The sequence below is a fragment of the Bombus vancouverensis genome, chromosome 7 (genome assembly GCF_051014615.1).
Source record: "Bombus vancouverensis nearcticus chromosome 7, iyBomVanc1_principal, whole genome shotgun sequence".
NCBI classification, from domain to species: Eukaryota; Metazoa; Arthropoda; class Insecta; order Hymenoptera; family Apidae; genus Bombus; species Bombus vancouverensis.
Genome location: NC_134917.1, coordinates 9,169,550 through 9,193,049, shown reverse-complemented (window position 1 = coordinate 9,193,049; position 23,500 = coordinate 9,169,550). Strand labels below are relative to the sequence as shown.

Below are 23,500 nucleotides of genomic sequence, written 5' to 3'. Positions count from 1 at the left end.
AGAAAACAAAAGAGAAAGTTCTGATTATATGTTATATAACTTTACAAGAATTATGTTAATATTAAATATGTAAGCATATGTAGATATTCACATAAGGCTGTTAAAGGAAGAAAATCTTTTTATTACAGATGAATGATGAGATTTAAAAAATGTTTAAGAATGTCACAGAAGTAAAATAATTTTATCATTAAAGTATTAAATAAACTTTATATCATATATAAGTTAATATTAAATATTTAAAAAAAAATGCTATAGAAAGAAATTATTGATGTAGTTAAAATTACAGGATGAGAAAAGCAATAAAATTAATATTAAAACAGTTGTTTTTATTTAGAAAATATGTTGATAATTTCAACAATTTCAACTATTTTAGTAGGTTAGTTATTGAAACTTTTAAATATTAGATATTTTTAACTTCGATATTTCGCATTTCAATGTTATACATATAATATATGTGCGTGTTTTTATATCTTTTCTATTAGAGTTCAACAACATCCACACTTACAGGGTTTCAAAGAAGCCTTAACAAATCTTTCGAGTGTCAGTTCACATATAGCCACGATTCAACAGGGTTGTTCTATCGCGTTTCCGCGTTGTATGTATTATCTTATCGAAGAATATATCGAGAAACTGTAACGTTACAGTGAAAGAAAATGATACTTTTGAAAGGTGTGCATTACTTTGTATCTTCATTTTTTGTTTACTTATTAATAAAGACACTACAAATCTTACGAATATACTTGAGAAATGAATACTTAACACAATGAAAAAGTTAAAACTTATCGTAAAAAGAACCTTTAACCTCGATAATTAATTTCCTAAAATTTGGAATCACTTTTCCAATTGTTCCTAAACATACTGAACCTTGTGCTGTGATTTTTAATCAATACTAAAAAATATAAAAAGTTATAGTTTCTACTTCGATAGATCTTTGACTGAAGATTTTTCTAAAATAACAAAATTCTAAACTGACATGTTTTTTAAATTCTTGAATTCATGGAATAGGTCGTGACTTCAAACTTTTGAAAAAATAATAAACGATAAAAGATATAAACTATTCAAAGTAAAATTGTCATAAGCGCAGTTTTATAAAATAATATAAAACAGATATAAATATAATATACTATTTTACGTGCTTTGATTTTGTATATACACTTTCTAACTATCGATGAATAAATCTTTCTAAATATTTTAGGAATATTTGTACTATTTTTTGCCTCGGAAGCTCTGGGTCAGCTTAATGGTATAGTTGAAGCAAATTCATTCCCAAATAGCGACAATTACACTACTACGGACAGCTTTATCATTTTTCACACACCAAGTGAAGCACAACGTGATGGAAGAGAAATGGTAGCCGATGTTCTAGTTCATGGACCTAGAAACGACACAAATATTTCACATTTGAAGACATCTGTGATCTCTACAGATTGGAACAATTGGAATCCGAAACTTAAATTTCCTACGACCAGCTCCGAAAAAGAGTACAAAATGGCAAATTTACACTTGGACAGAGGAATATTTGTTTTTGATTTTCTACGAAAATTTCTGTCACTTATTCAACCTTATGACGTACCAGTTGGTAAAGTATACAATCTTGAAATCTTATTCATTATATTATATCTATACTTGTGTTTAAAATTTAATAAACACTTTGTATTGATATCATAATTTCAATTATGATATATTTTTTTATATTTAACATTGTGTTCTGTAAATAATGAAAGTAAAAATTACAAATAATAACAATTTACTGTGATATCCGTTTCAATGTTTTATGTTCAATGCTCCATTGTAGAAACGATATTAAACAATCATTATTCAATAATTCTAAATGGCAGAAGCATTTTCTAAAACAATATTTTATATTACCTATAGATTTATTGACAGATGCGATAGAAAACCGGTTAAGTACGTCAAGATTGATTTCAGAGGTAAGACAAATTTTTCTATGCTTTGTACATGACGCATTTTATCAAAGTATATAATGAAACTTTTTCTTTAATTTGGTTTAATTGTTAATAGTCAATACGCCTGGAAACAGCATTGCTGGCAGTGCTTGGTATGTGCTGCATTTTGTGCTGTGTAATACCTGGAATTGAGCTTTGGCTTGCATGTCGTCCAATAAGAGAAGATTACAAACCGAGTCAACATCCTAGCGCGCTTACATTTTTCCTGGCATTTTTTGTTTGTGTACTCGGGTAAGCAGTGTTACAAATACTGATGGTGAAATTTTTAAATACAAATTGTTCTGCAACAGGTATAAAAAACTACGAGAGATCACTTTATAATACGGTTCATCTCATTTTAAATCGCACAAAAATTGCAATCATAATTGCCGCTTTTTGTCTTCAAAACTTATGATATTTGCTGATAATCGAAAAAAAATAAATTGTGCGAAATTCCAGTTTTCTTTCTCGAATAATTCATAAAATATTCAGAATTGTTAAAGATCCGAAAACTTGAACGAAACAATAGATCAACTCATGATGAGACATTTATGTCGATAAATTAAAGGCATCTTCCATGTTAATAAGAATTGAACATTTAAGCATTTAAGCATTTTTCAACATTTCTTGTATACACTCGAAAATCCACTATAAGAAAATACAATAAAATTAACTTATACATTTTCTTTAAATTAATAACTTCTTCAAATATTGCTACAAACTCGCTTACACGTATTCATAAATCTGTCCAACTTACTTTTAGATTGGGCATGATTACAATGATCGTATGTAATGAGACAGTATCTGCAAGCGTGGAACAATTTCCAATTGTAGTTGAAACTGCCTTACAAGACTTAAACGATTATCATAGTAGCACAACGATTCAACTACGCAAATGCCTTTCAAGAAGTCTAGATGTGGCTAGCGAAGCAATTCTTGCAGATCTAGACAGTAAGTAGAATTTTGTTTTCTTCCACGTTGTACCTACAAATATCGTTTCTCCATATAACACAATAAATGTGAAAAATAATGGTATTGATCGCCCTCATAGAAACAGATTAAATTTTATTTGGAACATTTTTCCTGATAAAGAATAATTTGCGAGATAATTGTATGGAAAAATTAAAATGGAAGATCCTGGAAATTATCGTGTACAATTTAGAAATATAATTAAAAAATGTGAAGTTGAATACGACGCTAGGTACATTTTCGGAAGATAAAAAAAATGCGAAAAAATTTTTGTAATATTATACAATGATTATGAACGGAGAAATTAGAACATTCATGTGCGTGTAATGAAAGCTATAGAGATACTAAATATCTTATAATGGGTCTATCGTCGTTAATAGGCTAACCAGTCCTGCAAATTGAGCTCGTTAGTGTGAACAATACAGGGGATCGTATTATGTGCGTTTGCCATTGTACAAAGCCTGATCCTATCGTGTTTCGTACTGATTAGTAAGAATATCTTATCAACAAAGTAATTTATTGATTAAATAGGATAGATCGTTTTAAATTATAATAAATCCATTTTTTTAAACCACATATGACTTGAATATTAAGAAAGTAATAACAGTGATAGATTGTTTAAAACCCTTACAAATTTACAACATTTATTTGATTTAATCTCATTCTGCAATTTATTACGGTATTATGTTAGTACACAATACAATATTTTAAATTAGGAATGCCTGAAAATATATGGACGTACAAATGGGAAATGATTAATTTTTATAACTAATGATAAAACATAAATATTACAATCAACCTACTTACATAAAGCGATGATCTGTTGTTGCATAACGCTTCCTTGGATAATCACACGCTCTCTCCCTCTCCTATTATTCTGCAACCCTAACCGAGTAACACGGATGGGGAACGTCACCTAACTGATTATGAGTGACACGTGTCGATCTTGTGTGATGAAATTTTATATTTATACAATTCGAAAATTTCAAAATATTACAATTTTTTATTGATTATAGTAAATTGTGCATATAATGCATATAATCACACGTGATGTCTAAAAGTATTTCATGCAAAGTGGTTGCGATTTTAATATTCGTGTGTGTATACGAACTTTTTTTTAGTTTTTTTAAATAGTTAAATCTGCCATCTTAAAACTTTATACAGCGAAAATTGGAATATTTAAAAAAGAATCATAAGACTAAAAACGAAATACATGTATGAAAGAGATACGAAACTTTGGAAAACTCTGTACATTATTGTTTTGAACATTGAGCTATAAGTTGACTCGCTCTTAAAATGTTAATATAAAACATAATTAATATAAAAATATGATTATATTATCTAATTTTTATAATGATATAAAAATTAGAATTTTGTATTTAACCTAGAACTTTGTAATTAGCAAATGACGCGATTAGTTCATTTAGCGATGTACGTCGCGCGTGACGCACGATGTAACTGTGTTGGAATTCGCGAATATTGAACGCTGATAGTGACTGAGGAGTAATCTCTAGTATGTCGCTTGACTACCTCACAAGCGGAATTGAGCTGCATTCTCCTTAGTACAATGCGCCAAGCGCTCAATCACGCGACAAGCGTTCAAAAGGTAGACGTCGATTTCCCTTTAAACTACTGCTCGAAAAATGACTCAGTCCAGCCGATATCCGTGAAATCTATTATAGTCAGTAATCGCAATACGAATTGTCAAGCGCTTTGACATCTCTATAAACACGATATTGTTCAAATTCTAATTGTCTTCTTACGTATTTTTATCCGTTTATCAGTCATATGGAATTATTATGGAATTTTAATGATGTACAAGGAAAATTATCTACCGCAAAAGCGGAAATATTACGTATTTATGTAAAATAAAAATATGTTTATTTGTTGCAGATATAGAAGAATTATTGGGAAAGCCAGTGCAGAATGAATTATCCACTGAAACAGGGCTAGATAACGCCTTAAATATGCTTGTAGATCTCGCAAATGGTAAGAGAACTATGACTAGAGTATTCGTAATGTACCTATTTTAAACGTCAAAATAGTGAAATTAATAAAAGTAGAATAGTAGAAGTAAAGTAAAAGTAAAATCAGTTCTCTTATTGTGACTGACACTTTAATTAGTGAAATAGATATGACCACGTCCGATTTTGCATGTTTATGACGACGTGGTTGTGACAAATATATTGTACACATTATTTATCATTATAATATTATTATATTTCAGCCAGCTATAAAATTTCAAGTAATGTTGAATCTTTATTAAGCGATGGTGAAAATATTCATAGTCTTGGGAAGCAATTAAGTCGTGAAATTGATGATTTACGTCGAAATTTGGAAAGCATATTGAGAGCTTGTACCGGACGCGATCGTCCCCTTTGTACCATTATTGATTCTTTTGGATTACGATTAGCTTTACGGATAGATCAGGCAAATTGAATCTACTCTTATAAAATAAGTATATACTATTGTACGCTCAGTGCAAAATGTATAACAACGGTATTTGTATTTTTATAGTTTCTGAGAGATGATCATTTGCTGCGTTTACGTGATTTGAAACGAGAAAATTTTACAGAAACTATTCGTCAAGCTCGAGGAGAGTATATGTACATTCCACAACATATTGCGAGGAATAGTTTAGAAGTTCGAAATCGTAAGTAAAAATGTTTGTTAATAGTGTATAATATTAAGCATCAATGCGAACTGTGAGTGTAGGAATAATTTATAGAAGGATTGTGGTAACACAAATATTAGTATAAATACTGTTAATACATATGTATATTGCACGTCTATGGTTAAATTTTTAATATTAATTTATGAATTAATAATATCCTTATTATCTTGATTGCATTTGGAAATGCAGCGAAAGATATAATCAAATAAAAAGGAACGTCTTTCAGAAATTCGACGTGAAGTGAATAAAATGCGTGCAAGAATCTTTGATGAAGCACGAAATATGGAAGCAAGCAATTCCGAGCTCGTTAAACAATTAGAATTTGCAAGGCATCTAGTGGATTATACGACACCATATATAATAGTCTTCGAACATGTCAGATGGCTTATAGGTATTGGTAAGTAATATATTTCCTTAAATTATATGTATATGTGTATATATATTCTAAAATTAAATTTTTTTTAAAGAATATGTATAGATATAACGATAGAAAGAGACAGAAATTTATATATAAAAGACATTGTTTATGAGAAGAGCAAATGAAAAAAAAAATAAAAGAAATATAAAATAACTATAGTAGTAAATCAATAAAATACTATGGCTTTTATTTATATTTTATAGGTGCCGTACTATGTATCTTAATCGTCTGGTTATTATTGTTAGGAGCTCTTTCTTGTCGTTGTGGTTCTTCTGAAGATAAAGTACGACTTACACTTTTATGGTGAGTATGCTACATTTAATTAAATTTAGTGCATTTATTCTCTTAGTAATACTACAGTGTAAATAATACTAAATTCTAAAATAATTTCCATTTGTACACACACATACACACACATTTTAATGAAATATGAGAGATATTTCTCGGTAAGATATACTTCTTTTGTTGGTCATTATACCTTAGAGAAACATAAAGACTGTTAAGGTTAATACTTTCTCATAGAGAATAAAAAATTGTAACTGTCCTTAATTATCTTTTATTTTTCCTTTCTTTCTTACATCAATCAACCAGCAAAATTATGAATTGTGAAGTATCGATTGCAATTTTTACATTTCAGTGGTGTATTTATGGCTTGTTTCATCTCAATTATATTATGGGCAGTTTTTCTAATGACTTTGATGTTATCGAGTCATACAGAAATGTTAATCTGCCGTCCACTTCATGATCCGAATTATAGTACAATGCAAGCTATCTTGGAAACTCGAATATTCTTAGGAAAAAGATTAAGCGTATCTTTGAAAGATCTATTCGAGTAAGTCGATTGATTTGTTTGATATATATTAGAAATGAAAATTTATCGTATCAATAATGCACATTTTATTGTAAATGGTACAACTAATAAGAGAAGTTACTCATAAAATAATATTCTAGTAAATTATATAAATAATGTTCTAGGAAATTTTAACAATATATAAATTGATGCATTGATTTACGAAATAATTAATAATCTGCAATTACAGAAAATGTCGAGAAAACGAGCCTGCATATCCAGCTTTTGGATTAGGCAGTACAATGAAGTTAGAACAACTTACTGCATATTGGACTTGGTCAAGCTTTACCAGAATTATACTAAAAATTAAGGTTGAATTGAAAACTTTAAAAATATTTACGCCGTATTTGCGACAGCAACTACATAATTTATTATATGCTTGTGGCTTGAATTTAACAGAACATAGGATTATGGTATAGTAAATCCTTGATTAACACTTTCTATAGATAATTTAAATTTTTTGAAGTATTATTTGCCATTAGATCCAAGGAAGAATATTAAATAAAGATTTGGAAGCAATGTCAGATCAACTGGACAAAGTTACCGAACAAATGAGCGACAGATTGACAGCCAGAAGCTTGGAAACTATTGTAATAAATATGCAAGATTTGACTCTAAGGCGAGTGAAACCTTTAATGAAATTACAGAACGCATTGTTATATAAACTCGCTGCATTAGAATTGCAAGTGCAACCATTACGACAACAGGTTAATCAATCGCTTACTAATTTGAAGACTATTCAATATTATATTGATAATCAAGGAGATAAGATTGCTCAATTGGTACGTATTATTTGACTTGCCGACTCGAAATAAAATTTAAAATTTTGTAATAACCAATGTAGTCTCTGTTAAGGTATAGAGAGGATTCGGAAATACAAATAGTTTACTTTATTTCACACACAACAACTATACATATATACTACGCTTTGGAGACCTCGATAACCTTCTTGCATGCACCCTTGTGTCGACCGACTCCACCACATTCTTCTAACGGCTTCCAACCGTCTTTTGTCTCAACTCAGACCTAGACGCTCGCTGATGCTTACACACCCATTCACATGTACATTGTAAATGTATCATCTACCTAACAGTCTCAAAATAATCAACCATAAGTTTTACTAATTATCTACATTGTAAAGATAATCTTAGCCCTTTGCACTCGAGAGGCGACTTTCAGTCACCACGGCATTCCGTATTGCAACTCCTGTGGCGAGCGAGAGACGATAGTCCCAGTTTATGCTAGATTTCGACATCTCCAATTGATGAGAGTGCAATATTGGTTCGTAAATTGGTTCCTTAGCTGTTTGTGTTCTTTGTTAGGAAGTGTAAAGTGTTAGACTTTAAAATGGAGATCAAATATTTAATCCCATATCCCACCGAAACTATGGTTCAACTATGGTATTGAAACAACGTCTCCAATGTTAGTTCGGATTCGACGATCATGGTAAAAGTATTATAGTTTAGAAATCCTAAAAAAATGATTTTCACAAGTGAAATTAGCTCAAATGAAGATGAGCTTGATTTTGAACTGTTGAAAAATGAGATTAATTATATCAAGAATGCATCTTGGTGAATGTTTTATAAGTTATCATACAAACAATACAGAAATTAATATTACAAAATCATATTTTCAAAGATGTAAATATAGATAAATTATTAGAATATAATGTTTTGTAAGCTAATTTGTATATAAAATCATTTTACACTAGCTGTAAGACACGCGTCACGTATACGCTAAATCATCCGGAATAGCTGCTACGGAGTAGTGCAAAGGGTTAAAATATAGTTCTAGATAAAAATGTTAAGTTGAGTTAGAAAGACAGAAGACACTTTCGTTTATTTGATTGAACACTGTATTACGAATATTATACTTTTTGTACAGAAAACAAAGCTTTACACAGATCGACTAGCTAATTATTTGGATCAATGGAGATTCCACGTATTGTCCGAAATGGGCAATGGAGTAGCAAAGTGCCGACCGCTTTGGGACGTCGTAGAAGGAATTAAACTTTTACTATGTAGTCATTTTTTAGGTAATTTGGTACGTATATATTGGAAGATATTATAAATATGCTTCAAAATATTATTCGAATAAGAGTTTACTCTTTTTTAACTTCTCAGAGTGGATACTGGTTTGCTACGTTTTTATGCATAGTTATTATGATAGCAAGCACACCAACTGCTCATATTTTGTCTTTGATATATAAAAAATTTCCATCTGTTACAAAAGACGCTACTCTTATATCCACAAGATCGTAAGTACCAAAAATTTTCTGTTTGATATTTTGGTAAGTATTTTGATTAATTTATGACATTATGCACATTGTGTATAGAAGATTTAAAAAGTTTTAAAAGGTAACGAAGTAAATAGATAGAAAGAGTATTTTAGAAGAACTTATTTTAGGATGTATATTTATAGGCAAATTTATAGATTAATTAAAAATTATTCAAAGATATTAAAAATTCCAAATAACTAATTATTTTAGAAATTTCATTAAGTACATTTATTATGCTAATATATAATACGTACTACACAATAATTATGTATTTTTAATTTCAGAGCAGATCCTCCGACCGAAACCAACGAACAAGAAAATTGGAATACACCCGAGTAAGCATACATTTCAGTTAAAAACAATATTTCCATTGATATGAATTACATAATTATATAGCTAATACCCTTTCAAAATGTAAAAAATTATTTAAATTTTCCATAAGTAAGGATTCGTTTAAGTTTAGTATTGTTTAAAAAAATATGTAACTGACAAATATGAAAGATTTATATTAAAGATATATTGTACATTGTATGTCTTTGAGTTATTTTCCAATCTTACTATTGTAGTATCTTCTTATTGGTAGACTTTGTTCTTTTACTATAGGTACCATATTGTTTCGAACATTTCAAATAATTATTTAATAAAATTGTAGTTTTCTCATCCTAGGAAATAGCTCATTTGTGCAGTTAATTTTTGCATATGTCATAAAATTCACAATTTTTTAAATATTTCTAACAAGTCACTCTTCTAGCAAATTGACGATACGTATAGCTAGTACAAATGGACGTGCTTTAAAAATTCATCCGCAAGAATGTCATAAAAATCTAATGATGTATAGAAATAGCTAAATAATCTTTCGTAGATGACTCATCAGGTATCCATTGTCGTCTCAACAACCTGTTTACGCTAAGTTTGAACATAACTTGCTACTTGCTTTATCTCATCCATACAGTTGAGTGATTACACAAATCCAATTCACAATCATTCATCCAAGTACTAATATATTTTACATATAACTCAGTGAAGAATAGCTTTATAGGAATAGTTTTATCACCGTGCAATCATACTCAAAAGTCACAAATGTATAGTAATGTGTATAGTAATTTATTGAAGCCAATATAATACGTAATATTTATAAATATAAGCTTGTATAAATAAACATTACGTAAATATCAAATTAATAGAGGAAAGTATATTCAGCTAGATTATATCCATCGTAATAATAAAACAATTCATTTCCAGACCACCACCACCACCACCACCCGAACCCGAAGAAGGATGGCAATAAAAATTAGAAATATTTCACCGGATAATTCATCCATATTTCTGTATTTCTGCATAATATATTTTCACTTTTTGCAATCAGTACTTAATGCTTATGAATGTTCTAATTGATTAAACGATATAAATATTTGAAAAATTAAATTGTTGTTATTAATCTCAATAAATATACTACTTTTTTATTTATACATTGATTAATTAACCTACTTGCCCATATGTGTATACATTATGCGTATACATATGTTCATGTCATTATAACAACAACTTTACAACTCTAAGATTTTAATATAGTCAGATATGTAGTTTAATGTATATCTATGTATATTGGACTGTATTACACAAAATACGAACCCGTTCCATTGAGTAGGCAGCAGTAGCTTGTCCGGTAGATAAATCCCTGCAAAAGAACTTCTTACAACCAAAACAGTCTTCACACAGCCAAAAAAGTTGAGTCTTCATTCTTGTTAGTGAATGACACGACGAGAAGTTGACACCGTAATTTATCCTGCTCAGCACCTCCTGGTAATTGTGAAACAAAGGTGGACAGTTTGCTGTTTTATGATACATTGAAAGTTTCATATAAAAAGAATCCAAAAAATCCACCTAGGTCAACAAACCGTACAGATATATGAAATGAAAAATTTGTCAAATATAAATACTTATAAAAATACTAACTTATGGAAATCTTTTTATGATATTATGTCTGTTATGCAAAACATTTTGAAATTTCAGTAGCTCTATAATAGGACTGTATCGACATAGTAAATAGTAAAGCAGTTCTATGAATTACAGTAATTCTTCACATATTAATAACTAAATTAATATTCACAAAATACTTTGTTTTTAACAAGCATTCGTGTAATTTATTTAACTTTTACAAATTCTGACATACGTATAAAAAAAAGAACACATTTAGTGTTCCGACATAGAAACAAAAGATGCACTACTAGCTTCACCCCACGAATTTTTGGCAATGCAGTGATACATTCCAACATACTCTTTGGTGACACGAGGTAATTGCATCCATGATGTTCGCATAAGAGGTTCCGGACCGACGCTGCTATGGACTGTCGCTCCTTGGGCTTCACCTATCCACATAGAAATAGTAAATTATCACTTGTATTAATAGATACATTTAATCCAACTAAATAATGTATTTATAAATTATAATTATCGAACTAAACAACGTATTTATAAATTATAACTATGTTATTAAAAGCGTACCTGGCAGTTTCAAGACTTTCCTCCCATCTGCTGCATGAAATTCCCAAAAAATATCGGGAACAGGGAAGCCTTTCGCTTCACAATTTAGTGCTAATCGTTGGCCAAACACTGATAAAACATCTTCTAAAGGAGATAAAATCCAGGGACGGCTTTGACACGGACCAAGATGCTGTAACGTCAAGGAAGATGAACGTTTCCGTCTCATTGCCTCTTCATGCAGCGCACAGGGTGTTGTGTACGTTTTATTATCATTACCACACGCCGGAGTTTGTTCCATACAAACGCAAGTGGCTTCTGGTTCGTCCTATATATAATTAGAAATCATTAATTTAAATGAGTATTCTAAAGATACAAATTTATTCTCTAACTCTTTTCTAGAGAATGATTCCGCAACTGAAATATTCCACACCTATTTTTTGATTTAGAAAATATATGTTAGAGAAGAAGTGTGAATAAATATGAATAGTTAAGAAAAAATTAAATTTTCGCAATTATACTCATGTTACAATTGTCCGTAATGTATGTACATATATTTTAGAAAATTGCGTGCATTAAAACCTTCTTGTCATTCTGCGTGAAAAAGTATTAAGTTTTTTTTATGAAATTGCAACATTCTAAATGGTGAAATACATTGATAGCTTTTACAGTCAGTAGTGATACAATTTGATAATGTTTCTCTACGAATTCAGTAGTACGTATCATTGCTTTCCACGCCCTACTTATGAATAAAATCGACATCCGCCATTTCTGTATCTGCTTAACGAACAAGGCAGAAAGTCTTTCTTCTGTAACGATGATACAAGAAAAACGGTTCTATTTTAAAATAAAAAATGAGATACGATATTTTATTAGAAATTAGCTAGATAATATTTCATTTAAATATACCTCTTTCCGGAGGTCCGACCTTAACTTGCACTCATAATTTCTTGCACATAGACCATCGTTACGACGTTTCGAAGGCAATCCAGGTATACTAGAATTCCAACAAGGTTCGCCATCCAATCGAGCACATATACCAGTTGCACAACATTTACATGGGTCGAGAACAGAACCTAATAAACATTTTCCAAAATCTCCCGGACACCTATATATAAACAAATCTTTTCAAAATTTACATTTACAAGATTGAATAAATGAAATTACTATTTTGATTTACAATCGATTTATGTCACAAATACAAATTTTTCGAAAAATAGTAACTGTTGAAGAAATGTCGAAACTTTATACTTTTTATTTTTAATGATTTTATGTCCTATTCGTCTTATCCAAATAATATATTAATATATTTTGTAGTTCAGTAAAAAATCGACGATGATTATCTTTGTATTTAATCTAAACGTAATACAATAATAGTTTATAAGTTGCAATTTATTATATCAATGCTAAACTATCAAGTTCAATGTCCTCGCATCATAGCTATAGCTTGTCTCTCCATGTACGTTATATCACTTTGACATTTTTACCTTCCATTAAAAAATCAGCATTAAAATTAACCATGTTTGTAAAGTAAATATAAATTAGGACACAGAATATAATTCATCCAAATAAACGTATTTCTAATCCTAATAATTACCTATAATCGCCACACTCGATACATCCTTCGATGCGTTTCTTCTCTATAATCTCCGTATCTTCGTTAATTTCGATAGATGCAAAAGCGTTTCTTTCGAATATTGCAACACAGAATATAAACAAGTACGACAACGATAACACAGGAAGTGCTCCTTTACGCGTCATCTCGCTGACTAACAAGGCGAGAGTACTGACAAAGAGAGAGTCCCTTTCCTTGATTTCTTCCTAAGGGGGAGTAAAGATCCCCCGCGTTTCGCATAACATAACATTAAGAAACAATCATGCAATATAATAAATTAATACAGAAATTATACCTTAACTTAAAAATTATTAAGGTTTCCCATATACATTTTCTACATCAAATTTTTATTATACTGTACTCCTACCTTAGAACATATCCCTATTTATACCCCGCTTTATATTTTCTCATGTTTCTCTATTTTATTAACAATTGAAAAACATTTGAACATGTTCAATTTCTTTCTGTGAAATTTTAAAAAGAACATATGACTTTAACGAAGAATGTTAGTTCTCGGCTCATTTGAATTATTCAAGTTATATACAGATATTTGAACATAACGTTACATTCTCTTAGAAAGAATTTATAGTAAATGCTTAAAAAATATCAATAACTCTGAAATCAATGAGCAATGTTTGAATAAATGTTTTACAGTTGCTTTCGACAAACAATAAAAATATTTAAAGATAAGGGGTAATTGACGTGTAAAGTCTTTAGAAACCTCTTTCTATTTGAGTACACTTTTAAAGACGCTATATGTTAAACGCTTGCAAAGAGATACTTCCGAAAGCGGATATTGCGAGAATAAAGCAACTGGCGTCTGGACAATCAATCAATTAGACGGTCAACTAGTTGAAATACTATTACCCACGCGACTCTCTGTTCTTATCATATAAAATCAAATATACGTGTACATATGTTTATTATTTCCATGTACACTTACAGAGTAAATAAAACTGCTCAATTGTCTGATATAGATATATTTCGAATTGTTTCTTAAGCGACTTGTAATAATTATTTATGCTATTTACTTGTTTCAAACTAAATAAAGTAATTGATTTTACATATAGGATCAGTGGATTAGAACGAGGGAAATTATGCTAGACTTAAGAAGATGACTAAAGATATATTTGCAGTATTTCTTACAATTATTTCAGTAAATCTAACAGACCTACACTCTCTGACAACTCTCACGCGACTTCTAATGAATTCTTTCATGATTCAATCACTGTGTATTTTCGAGCGAATGAACAATTTTCTCGTAATAATCGTTTACGGCACAATGTTGTACTAGACGTAGTACATGTTCCAGTTTCAATATTTTGCATTATAATTTATTTTAATAGAAAGTCAATGTAAATGCGTTATTGATTACAAAAATATGAAAATACAGTCAAATTCTAGACGCACACCACATTCTTACTACTTTTTTTTTGATCCTCAAACATTAATCATCCACGCCATATTTATTCTTATAACTGGACTGCGGATCTTTATGCATTTATAGAAAATGTAAAGGTACAAAAATGTACAGAATGAAATCATATATAAATTATTAAAAGTATGGTATCGTTATAACATTTAATGGTATAATCTTATCTTTCGTGGTATCTATCGAAATATAAATTTACATAAACATCCAGAATCTACTTATATTAATAATGCTCAAAAAGATAAAATTTTACTCCTTTGTTATTGTAACGTGAATTGCAATGGATTACTCCGTGCCAAATAAATCACTTTCTGTCAGGGATTTAAAAAAAGAAATCTTGTAGTCTTCGTGAAATTAGTGAAGAGTAAAATAGATGAAAAAAAGTGAATAAAATGATGACTTACCCCTTCCCACTTAATTTCACATGGACTAAATTATATTTCACATTGAAAAATATTTCTAATATCAATCTGAATGTGATCGATTTAAGTAGAGAATCTCGTATATAAACAGGGGACACACATGAAAATTTGTAATCAAATAGAAAAGTACAATTTAAAAATGATCAATCGAAACATATCGACATGTATATCATTTTATGATATTCGTGATTATCCACGAATATGATAATTTTAATTCACTGAAACACTGGTACTTCATTGAGATTATGTTTATAAAAAACCAGTTATTAATTATAATACATGTAATATTTAATAAACTTCTTTTTAATCTTTCTTTTCTTAATCTGATTCTGACCCTGAACTAACATCCGACTCATACTCTTCTACACTGATAGTAAATTTGTATTCCTGGTCACAACCTAAATAAGCATCACTCATGAAATACAAAGTGTAAGAATGTTGACCAGGAGCAGGTGCCACAAAATCGAGTTTGACCTTCGCCTTTTGTTGTAGTGTCAATCTCTTAATCGATAACAAAGAATTAGTCTTCGGATCGCCGATAACAACCCACCACCCTTCTTCGCGTTTTTGTGGGAAGAAAGGTGCTACAACTGGACCTGTCACTTCATCTTCTCTTTCAAGCTGTACAATTACATTTACTGTACCACCACTGCGTAATTTATCTTTATCTTGAACTTCATAAGACATTTCTATATTTGGATAACGATTACAAAATTTAGCAACATCTGCCATTTGAGTCTCAGATAATTGTAAAAGACGATTTCTATCATCATCTTCCAATTCCATTACATCAAATACCGTTTCTACTCCTTTATCTGTACAACGTTTGATAGTTTCAGGTGTAAAATGTGGTAATTGTTTGAGGTACGAATCCTTAGACCACATGGCTTGTGTAACCATCTGTGCTAGTTCCATAGCAGCCACAGCAGGAGCTAGCCAACCAGATGAACTAAGAACATCAACACAAGCTTGTATTAATCTTATAGCTTTGCTTAATACTAATTCTGTATCTTTTTGTAGTTCTGGACCAAGTAATATTCTGGATAAATGTGCTTGCAATAGAAGTTGTGCTTTCACATGAGGGTCAGCCATCCTTGTAGCTTGAGGTGCATGTGGAAGTCTTGTTGCCAAACTCCTTAACAAATTTTCTTCACGCTGCCTAACTGGAACATTTTCATATTCAGCAGCAGCTGAGATAATTTCCAGCAAACCTCTGATTTTGGTTTTATTATTTAAAGAAAGACTGAACAACTCAATTGTCGCATAATTAATGTAATAATAAGCTGCAATCATGCCAAGATTCAAAGGCAAGGTGTCCATTTCATCTTCTACAGCGACACATTTTGCTTGCTCTAGGTCACTCAAAGTACTTTCAACCAATTCAGATAAATGATCTGATAAATGTCTATGTGTAACACCTTGTAATCCATAATAATTTGGATTCTGTGTAAGTCGTCTATATAAGAAAGTCCATGTAAGATAATCAACTGCGTCTTGTTTATTTTCAATTGTTTTAGTCACAATTTCTGCATTGAAATGATCATGTAACCTATGATCTAAATGACTTTCTACAGGCAAAGGTTCGTTTAAGAATTTCTTAAAGAAGTCTTTCTTTGAACTCTGGCAAAGAAGAACACATTTGGCATCGTCATCTTCTAACGGACGATTTGCACGTGCTACCATTTGTAAAACATCTGTAATTGGATAATCTTCGTATGCATGTGTCTTTCCATTGTAACATTGGGTATCCATAACAACAACAAGATGAGAGCTAATAGATAAACCCCAACAAAGGTCTCTCGTAGCAACTGCTATTTGAATAGCACCGCTATCGAAAAGTTGTTCAACCAGATGTCGATCATCCACAGACAGCCCCTCATGAAGATAAGCAACACCTTGTGAGAGTGTTTCTTTCAATGTTTTATCTGTCATTCTATCTAAGAACGGTTTGATATCAGCTTCTTCTGCGTGGAAGAATCGAGAAGGTTGTCCTTCAGCTGCAGTGAATGTTAATAAATCTATGGCTGTTAATCTGGCTTGACGACGAGTGGGTACAAAAACAATGACTGGTTTATGAGATGCATGTCTAAGTATTGCATTATACACTGGTTTTGCCATAGCAGCTAATCTAGATGCATTGTGAGTAATATTTATTCCTTGTACATGCAACTCTAGAGGTACAGGCCTAACAGATGGATGGAAATTGAATGTTGCAGCAGCAGGTGCACCTAACCATTGAGCAGCATCTTTAGCATCAGCAAGTGAAGCTGACAATGCTATAATTCTGGTTGGTTTATCTAGCTGTGAAGAAATATATCGTGCCCTTGAACATGCAACCTCTAATACAGGCCCTTCTTCTCCACCAATTAATTGAAGTTCATCAACAATGAAAAGTTGAATGTTTTGTACATTTTTTCTTTGTTTCCATCTTCGTGATAATACATCCCATTTATCTGCAGTTGTAATTATGATCTGCCCTTTTGCAAGCAATTTTAAATCTGTTCCTGTTTCACCAGTCAGAAGAACTACCTTCCTACCTAGTTGTTGATTAAACTTTGATGACCAATCCACATAAACTAACTCTGCTAAAGCTTCTTTACTAACCATGTATACAGCTCTTCCTTCTGGATTTTGGGTAAGTAAACGTAATACAGCAAATTCTGCAATTGTTGTTTTACCTGAACCCGTAGGTGCTCCAACAAAGACATTATCATCTGAATTATAAATAGCATTAAAAACTTGTGTTTGAATTGGATTAAATTGTGGAAATTTATCTGCATAAATGTTTTCGAACTTTGAATTACGTAACGCAGTAATTGGAAGCGGTTGTAAATCAAGTAATTCAGTTGGTGGTAAATTCTTTTCTGGCAAAATTAAATGTCGAAAACTGACAGGCAGTTGAGTTTCCGCCCCAATCCATCTATCTGATACCACACGCAAGAAATATTGTGGTGGTAAAGGCTCAAATACGGGAACAAAAAATTTGATCAAATGTTCGTCTGTTGCATATTTGGCCTTGAGTAAAAAATATTCATGGTGAAGTATCACTTCCGAATCTACATCTTCAACTAAAATCCAAAATGCTTCAGATGCTCCATGTATTTTTTCATCCCATTGAAAGTCTGGTGTAATAGTTAGTTCTACTCTTAAAGTAGAACGGGTAATCGGTTGAATGTGCGTCGATAGTTCTAGTTTTGGAAATTGATGAATATATTTATGTATAGTTTTACCTAGCTTTGGTACTCGAATCAATTCACCGATTTCATTCGGTCCTAAATCATACAATCTTTCCCAGGGAAAATTCTTTTTTTCTATCTTTTTTACAATTTCCTCTGGCATTTTTCTGAATTGCCTAAGAGGTGACATCGATTGCCACATTCTACGATCTATCATTTTACATAAGGATAGACATTTATCCCCTAGTTGTGCCCAGCCACGAAATAAGACGATTTCAAAGATAGCTCTCATTAATCGCGATGCGGATTGAGTAACAAATACCATATCAGACATAAGAGCAAATCCTTCAAGTTTCAATTGAGAGATGTATGCTTGTAAAAGTACATTGACTTTCGCACTTGCTTCTTCTATACTTTCTTTTACTGGTATTGGTACTCTCTCCATCAATTTCTGTAATTCTAACTTCTCTTCTTCTCTAACGTTTATATGTTTAAATTCACTAGATAATGAAAACACTCTAAACAATTCAATTTCACTTAGGGTACGTTTTAGTAATTGATTGTATATAGACATCGTATCATGAGTACAATAATAATGCGACGCTATTCGACCTAGTTCAGTAGCTTGGAAATTTCCAGATTTTCGATCATATTTAATCAAACCACTGCGATCTAATGCTACTGCGGCAGAATGAATAAGATCTGCTCTGTGTAATTCAAGTAGTGGATCTTCTTTTAGTTTATCCTGGCTTATACTATATAAACTTGGACAACGAAGCATTCTAATGTATAAGTATGTGTATCCTAACCAAGTAACTGCATCTCTAATATTCTGTATAGTGCCTAATACTATTTCTGCATTTAACATATCTGACATTTTACTAATTAATTGTGATTCAATAGGTAACTGCTGATTTAGTAGGGACAAATAATATTGAAGTTCACTATGATTTGTAATAAGAATACCTTCACCTTTTGTATCATACTGTGGACGACCAGCTCTACCCAACATTTGCAACACGTCTAGAGCACCTAATTCAACCCATCTACCTTTCTCTGGATTATAGACTTGAGTTCCTTTTATGATAACTGTATGTGCTGGTAAGTTAACACCCCACGCTAAAGTTGCTGTGGATACTAGTACTTGTATATGTCTGTCAGCAAAAAGATCTTCAACTAATGTTCTGTCTACTCTTGTCATACCAGCATGATGAATAGCAAAACCATAAGGTAATAAATCTTTGAGTTCTTGATTTTTAACTTGTTCAGCTTCTGTTCGTAAAACTTCCATTGATGCAGATCCTTCTCTAAGAAATTGTCCCAATGTATCTTTTTCCAAACACATATCTCTAATAGCACGTGCTGTTTTCCCAGTTTCTTTTCGTGAATGAACAAAAACTAGAACTTGATTCCTGCCAGCATGTTCCATTGTTTTCTCATATACAATTTCATTCATTACTTGAAAACGTTTCAATGCTTTCTTTTCTGTTACACCTATATATTGCTGTTCTAATGCAACAGGTCTAAAACTATTATCAAAATAAAATAATCCTGATTCTGGTTTTATACGTAAAAAGGCTGCGACGTCCTGATAATTTGGTAATGTTGCAGAGAGACCAATTAGTCTTACATCTTCCTGCGTTGTTTCAATATTCCTGATTGTTCTAGCCACTAATGCCTCCAAAACAGGACCTCTCTCATCATGTAGCAAATGAATTTCATCAATAATAATTAATCTAACCAATGAAGTAAAGGTTTTCTCTCCTCCTTTTCGCGTTATAATATCCCATTTTTCGGGAGTGCAAACAATAACTTGAGTTGCAGCTATCTGTTCCCTTGTTAATTGATGATCACCGGTTAATTCCGAAACGGTTAAATTATACGTGGATAACCTTTTACCAAAAGTTCCAACCATTTCTTGTACCAAAGAACGCATTGGTGCAACATAAATTATTTTGAATTCATCCGCGTTAATTGTACTATCTGCATTTATATGTTTTCCAATTTCACGCATCATACATAAAAGAGCAACATTAGTTTTACCAGCACCTGTTGGTGCACACAGTAGTAAATTCTCATCGCTTTCTAATGCAGCTTGATATAAACGACTCTGAATTCGGTTTAATGTCTTAAATCCTTCAAAAGCTGGTTGCACGTATTTTGGCAATTGATCAATTGGGTAAAGTTTCTCGTTTTCTGCAAATGGTTTTGGTTTTAAAGCAGGAACATGAACTTCTTCATATCTAGAAAAGATAAAAGATAGATGATATAAAAAAAAGTAAATGATTAAAAATACAAAATTTCAAATAAATATAAATATCGTACCCTTTACGCTGCTTTCTGAAACTTCCATCAGGTAACTGACAACGTTTATTTGCCATAAAATGACTACCTTGTGCAAATATCAAGTCTTCTAGATCTATTAGATTTCTTGTACCCTGAACTTGCCCTCCAGGACCTCCAGTATCTTCGTTTTCTTCTCTCCGTTTACGTTGTGCCCTTGCTTCCATCGTTTCATCGGCATCGTCATCACCTTTACCTGTATCTAATTGTCGTAAAATTTTTGCTAATACAGGATCATCATTCATCTTATTTCGAATTTTTTGACGTTCTGATTCGGACTGTGAGGATGCCAACATAGTGCAATAAGCAACTGCAATGAACAAAAATATTTGATTGCATTATATGTATTAACGAATCATTACATTTCTCTGTGAATTTTTCTTACTTGTATGCCTATATTTCTTGAGTTGTTTAATGAAGTCGAAACAATCATAACCCAGCAAAAGTACTAGTTGATTTTCACAGTCACGATCATCTCCAGCATCTTTTAAAACTGCTAATACTTCTGCAGCTCTTGCTTGTGAGACCATAGCATCGTCATATATCCTACTTAATCTCCTTTGCAACCAATATGCATCTATATCCAAAGGATGTAATGGCTTTTCTTTCTTCATTTCTTCTGCACCACCCAACTAAAAAACAATACAATTATTTATTAACAAATATTTTTTTAGGTTCATGGAAGTCAGTCTTGCTGAATATATTTACATTTTCTGCATGAATAGCCCTATCATCATTAGCTTCTTCACCTTCATCACCTTCATCATCATTTTCTCTAACTTCTCCATAAACATCTTCATCATCTTCTTCACTGCTTTCTTCAAATTGCACATTAATTCCATATGTTTCATCAATATTTTCTTCATTTGTAGTAATTTTCTCGTCACTACCAAAATCTGTTATTTTTTTTCCAAGGTTCACTAATAATGCAAATCTTTCTTCAGCTAATGGACCCAATAATAATTCTGTTTCTTTCTTCTTTTCTTTTTCCTTAAGCCGATCATTTTTTAAAACTGCTAATACTTCATCAGCAGCACCACAAAGAATATCTCTAGGTTGATCTCCTAAGGCTTCTTGAATAAAACTCAGTAATACTTCGTAGGTTTGACGTGTATCTTGAGTCTTAGGACGATAAACAATTCCAACCATCTCATCTACGCCTTCTGAAAGCAATGTTGCACCTTTCATCCGTGCAAAATCATATTGTGCTTCATCTCGTTTCTGACGCCTATTAAATATAAATATATAATATAGAGAATAGTTCATTATGATAATGAATATGTTAAATAACTCATATTATTTACTTGACTTTTCGTTCCTCTGCCTTTCCTGGTTTAGTGCGTTGTGCTCTATCACCCATTCGCGTTCCATCCAGTTTCCCAACAAGGGACATAACCTCACCAGTAGCTTCATCTCTACTACGTCTTTCTATTAATCGCACATCAGCTTGTAATACGAGATTAGAATTCTGAAACAAACATACGGACATTTATTAATTGATAAAAATGTGTTTAATTTCTGATTACACTTAGAACTTAACCTCTTCGTAATGTAATCAAAGAATGCAAACATATCTAATCAAAATTAGATTAATAAATATACTAACAGCTTTATATTCGTACTGCAACTGCCGCGCTGCAGCGTCTGCCATAACTACCTTTTTTGCACTTAATTACTAAAAGATTATAAATTACTCTTATTTTACACGCTCTTTTCAATAAACTCAAAACGGTTTTTACACAAAATTATAGCGATACGCCACCTAGTGACAGAAAATTAAACTACTGACAGTAGATCGAGTATCTGTATGATATGATCAACTGATTAACCATAGAGTTTATCCATTTTTCCCAAGAGGTGGCGTTTTCAGGGGACTAATTGCTCCCTTTGTTGCCCAACAAAAACATTCTTTCAGTATCTTGTCCCTATTCTTTTATCATTTTTCTCTTTTCAAATTCTCTTTTTATATCTCATTTCCTCTTCTCTTTCTACCTTTTTATGCCAACAATACACGGTCAACCGAATGGGCTAACTATACCCAGTGTAGCTTAACTTCGATGTTCTTATAAATATTCGGTAATTCTTGCGTAGGTAAGGCCGGTGGCAAGTAAAACGAATTATATATTACCATATGTATAGTTTCTGAAAAAGCGGCGGACCCTGCCACTTTCACATACCTATTGTAAGTATTCACTTTAACAGTATTGTAAATTGTATAGAGAGTAAAAATAATATATACTATGATATATATTAATATATATAATATATATCAACTCCGAAACAAATATGTGGTTCTTCATGTAAGTTAGCTAATTGATTATTTATAAATTACATACCAGTCATAGACTTATATGAGATTGTGGTTATATGATTACAAATCTACACAAATTAGTACAACCTAGGTACTAGGTACAAACTAGGTACTAAGGTACAAACTAGACCTTATTTCAAAATTTGCATTTGCTGTATATTTTGGAAAAGACCTGAGATCTGCGACAATCTTATCATTTTTATGTCACATGCGATATTATCGAATTATTATAGCTGATTATTGTAATGACACAAACATTTCGTCTGTAGTAATTGTTCGAATTAAAGCTCAGAATTATCATTCCAATGAATTTGTTCGATTTGTATAATAATAAACACACAGGCAATAGATACAATACAATACAGATAGATACAATAAGTATCACAGAAATATAAGATTCTTCTATTTCACTGATAATAATACCTTTATGATTATCTGGTCATAGCTCGTTAATTGAATTTTGAATTGCGCATCTACAATATTTCAATTTTGCGCGCCATTTTGAGTAGAAGAAAAGACGTCCGATGTCAGCCAATATGAAAGCGGCAGGACGATGCTTGGCGCGAAATAATGTCATTCAGTTAT

At 31.5% G+C, this 23,500-nt stretch overlaps 3 protein-coding genes across 3 annotated transcripts; 1 reads left to right on the top strand and 2 right to left on the bottom strand.

Annotated features, from left to right (window-relative positions):
* Nucleotides 1–653: 653 nt before the first annotated feature.
* prom (prominin) lies at nucleotides 654–10,493 on the top strand. Its single transcript, XM_033338565.2, has 17 exons — nucleotides 654–669; nucleotides 1,196–1,579; nucleotides 1,876–1,931; nucleotides 2,023–2,198; nucleotides 2,710–2,897; nucleotides 4,809–4,904; nucleotides 5,143–5,345; nucleotides 5,433–5,568; nucleotides 5,816–5,986; nucleotides 6,211–6,310; nucleotides 6,645–6,839; nucleotides 7,048–7,270; nucleotides 7,340–7,639; nucleotides 8,742–8,900; nucleotides 8,981–9,114; nucleotides 9,420–9,470; nucleotides 10,378–10,493. Exons 1-17 carry the CDS (start codon nucleotides 654–656, stop codon nucleotides 10,421–10,423), a joined length of 2,634 nt encoding a protein of 877 aa, XP_033194456.2. The 3' UTR covers nucleotides 10,424–10,493.
* A 759-nt stretch (nucleotides 10,494–11,252) lies between these two features.
* On the bottom strand, nucleotides 11,253–14,261 carry LOC117159015 (insulin-like growth factor-binding protein-related protein 1). Its single transcript, XM_033338486.2, has 4 exons — nucleotides 13,214–14,261; nucleotides 12,526–12,724; nucleotides 11,641–11,944; nucleotides 11,253–11,504 (listed from the first exon to the last, which is right to left on the bottom strand). Exons 1-4 carry the CDS (start codon nucleotides 13,375–13,377, stop codon nucleotides 11,329–11,331), a joined length of 843 nt encoding a protein of 280 aa, XP_033194377.2. The 5' UTR covers nucleotides 13,378–14,261; the 3' UTR covers nucleotides 11,253–11,328.
* An 81-nt stretch (nucleotides 14,262–14,342) lies between these two features.
* Nucleotides 14,343–22,360, bottom strand: l(3)72Ab (U5 small nuclear ribonucleoprotein l(3)72Ab). Its single transcript, XM_033338485.2, has 6 exons — nucleotides 22,211–22,360; nucleotides 21,909–22,072; nucleotides 21,313–21,832; nucleotides 20,990–21,236; nucleotides 20,587–20,914; nucleotides 14,343–20,504 (listed from the first exon to the last, which is right to left on the bottom strand). The coding sequence occupies exons 1-6, from the start codon at nucleotides 22,253–22,255 to the stop codon at nucleotides 15,404–15,406; spliced, it is 6,405 nt and encodes a 2,134-aa protein (XP_033194376.2). The 5' UTR covers nucleotides 22,256–22,360; the 3' UTR covers nucleotides 14,343–15,403.
* Nucleotides 22,361–23,500: the final 1,140 nt, after the last annotated feature.

Bases quoted from the DNA above. Each gene is read 5' to 3' on its own strand.
- LOC117159015 (XM_033338486.2), bottom strand. From the start codon at position 13,377: ATGACGCGTAAAGGAGCACTTCCTGTGTTATCGTTGTCGTACTTGTTT. The intron at 12,725-13,213 runs GTAATTATTAGG...GTTTATATATAG, and splicing joins ATCGAGTGTGGCGATTATAG to GTGTCCGGGAGATTTTGGAA. The intron at 11,505-11,640 runs GTACGCTTTTAA...CTATGTGGATAG, and splicing joins GAAAGTCTTGAAACTGCCAG to GTGAAGCCCAAGGAGCGACA.
- prom (XM_033338565.2), top strand. The intron at 4,905-5,142 runs GTAAGAGAACTA...ATTATATTTCAG, and splicing joins GCTTGTAGATCTCGCAAATG to CCAGCTATAAAATTTCAAGT. The intron at 9,471-10,377 runs GTAAGCATACAT...ATTCATTTCCAG, and splicing joins GAAAATTGGAATACACCCGA to ACCACCACCACCACCACCAC.